At 34.1% G+C, this 2,500-nt stretch overlaps 1 protein-coding gene across 1 annotated transcript in view; it reads left to right on the forward strand.

Annotated features, from left to right (window-relative positions):
• Positions 1–68: 68 nt before the first annotated feature.
• Positions 69–2,500, forward strand: part of LOC143031061 (uncharacterized) — a 9,621-nt gene continuing 7,189 nt past the window's right edge. Inside the window, exon 1 of the mRNA XM_076194438.1 lies at positions 69–161. Within this exon, the coding sequence (XP_076050553.1) occupies positions 96–161 (66 nt within the window). The 5' untranslated portion in view covers positions 69–95. The remainder of the gene's footprint in view (positions 162–2,500) is intronic.

Below are 2,500 nucleotides of genomic sequence, written 5' to 3' on the forward strand. Positions count from 1 at the left end.
TATTATTATCTATATTATTATTATTATTATTATTATTATTATTATTATTAATCATATTTTTTCAGTACATTGTTTCAAACCTGAAGCAGGAGACGATGCTGGCAGCCCTGGAATTCTCGATCGTTCACGGAGACAAGGAGCTGAAGGACAAGTGCATTGAGGTACTCTCTCTCTCTCTCCTCTATCTTCTAATCTCTCCCATCTCGTCTCTACCTCTCTTCTCTCTCTCTCTCTTCCGTCCCCTCCTCTCTCCTCCTCTCTCCTCTCTCTCGCCTCTCTCTCCTCGCATTCTCTCATCTCTCTCTCTCTCTCTCTCTCTCCCCGTCGCCCTGACAACTTGTAAACTGTCATCACAGCCTGAGTCGCCTCGCCAGAACCCGGCTCACGACAAAGTGGGTTGTCCTTCTTGCCTCCAAACCGGGGGGTCCAAAGTAAGTACCTAGTAGCCTAAACGAGGCCATTGAAGCCCTCCTGTTGTGGGTGGATTGGACCTGCTATTGATATCTTTGATTTGAATTGCAAAATTATAACCCAGTCTTGTTTCAGTGTGCCAAGATGCATATTGTATAACTACCCCTATATTACTTGTACATATTTACATATAATAATTGATGACATTCTGACAAGGTTGATGTAAGCGGTAATAGGAAACACAGGAGTCTTTAGTCCTTGGTTTGGTAAGCGGAATAGGAAACACAGGGAGTCTTTAGTCTTGGTGGGTAAGCGGAAATAGGAACACAGGAGTCTAAGTCTTGATGTTTCCTAAATTCTGCTTACATCAAGACTAAGGACTCCTGTGATCCTATTCCGCTTACATCAAGATCTAAGACTCCTGTGTTTCCTATTCCGCTTACATCAAGACTAAAGACTCCTGATGTTTCCCTATTCCGCTTACATCAAGACTAAGATCTCCTGTGTTTCATATAATGACCCACAGCCACGTTTTGTACACATATTTCCTTTGAAAAAAACATACCTGCGAAACTAGTCCAGGAAAAATAAACTCAAGACTAAGATCTCCTGTGTTTTCTATTCCGCTTACATCAAACATATAATATATACACATTATATATTCACATATATATTATTTTTAAATAATATATAAAATATATATATAATATTTGTGTGTGTTGTGTATATATATACATATATAGATATATGTATATATATATTCATATATTATATTATGTATATGTATATATTTTATAGATATATATATGTATATGTATTTACATATAGTATATGTATATTATATATGTATAATGTATGATATATATATGTATATCAATATGTATAAGTATATGTATATATCATTTATATTATGTATATATATTATGTATATAATATGTATATATAGTAAATATATGCACACACATATAAGTCGAAATACACATTCATATAAATATATAGCACACACCATATATATATATATATATCATATGTAATCATATCATTGTGAAAATCCACTGTTGGAGTAAGAAAAGACTGGAGACGGGGAGGAATCTATATTATTTCGATTGCAAACTACAATCCTCTTCAAGTAGATACATTTTTCCTCAGCTGTAATATGTGCATGTAGTATTCAGTAGATTACATTTTTATTTTTCACCCTGTAATAATGTACATACACACACATTCACACACACACACACACACACGCAGATGATGCCAAACAACTACTGCAGATGATGCCAAAACTACTGAAGAAGAGTGAAAACAGAAATGAAGATTGTGGAATCACTACAGAGTTGATCTAAAATAAAGTACAGGAATGGAATAAGAAGATGGGAGATGGAGTTCAATACAAAAAAGTGTAGTATAAATGGAATTTGGAAAAAAGCAAAAAACAGAATATAACAGGATTCATATAAATTTGGGAAGAAAGAAGGGAATAAAAAAAAGTAGGAAAATGAGGGGAAGGTCCTGGATGAGTCATTAGATACTGAATAATATGTCACCTGAGAAACATATAAAACAAGATTTTTGGAGAAGAAGAAAACTTATAATTAAACAAGAACAATCAAAGTTTGCATTTACATACCTGGATGAAGAAATGGTGAAGAAAATTCCTAATCACCCTGATAAGAACCAAGATTGGAATATGCAAGCAACGATATGGTCACCAAGTACAAAAAATGTTATAATAAAAAAAACTTGAAAGAATACAAAGAGCAATTTCAAAATTGGCTACCAACACTCTCAAAAACTATCATATGAAGAGAGGACTAGCAAAACCTTGAACTTAAAGCTACTAGAATAAAATGAAGAGAGAGAGGAGATCTGGGATAGCTATTTACAGAATCATAAAAGGAATAGAAAATTACTGATAGAGAGAATCTGATAAAATGGGGGATGAATAGGAAATACAAGTAGACACGGGGTTAAAAATAAAAAAAAGGGGGGACAGCTATAGAAGAATTCTGAAAAAGAACGGCTTTCCCTCACAGAGTAATAGACAATTTGGAACAAGTTTAGATGAGAACGTGGGGTAGATGCTTCG

This window comes from Oratosquilla oratoria, chromosome 12, assembly GCF_046742065.1.
Source record: "Oratosquilla oratoria isolate Oo_2021 chromosome 12, ASM4674206v1, whole genome shotgun sequence".
NCBI classification, from domain to species: domain Eukaryota; kingdom Metazoa; phylum Arthropoda; class Malacostraca; order Stomatopoda; family Squillidae; genus Oratosquilla; species Oratosquilla oratoria.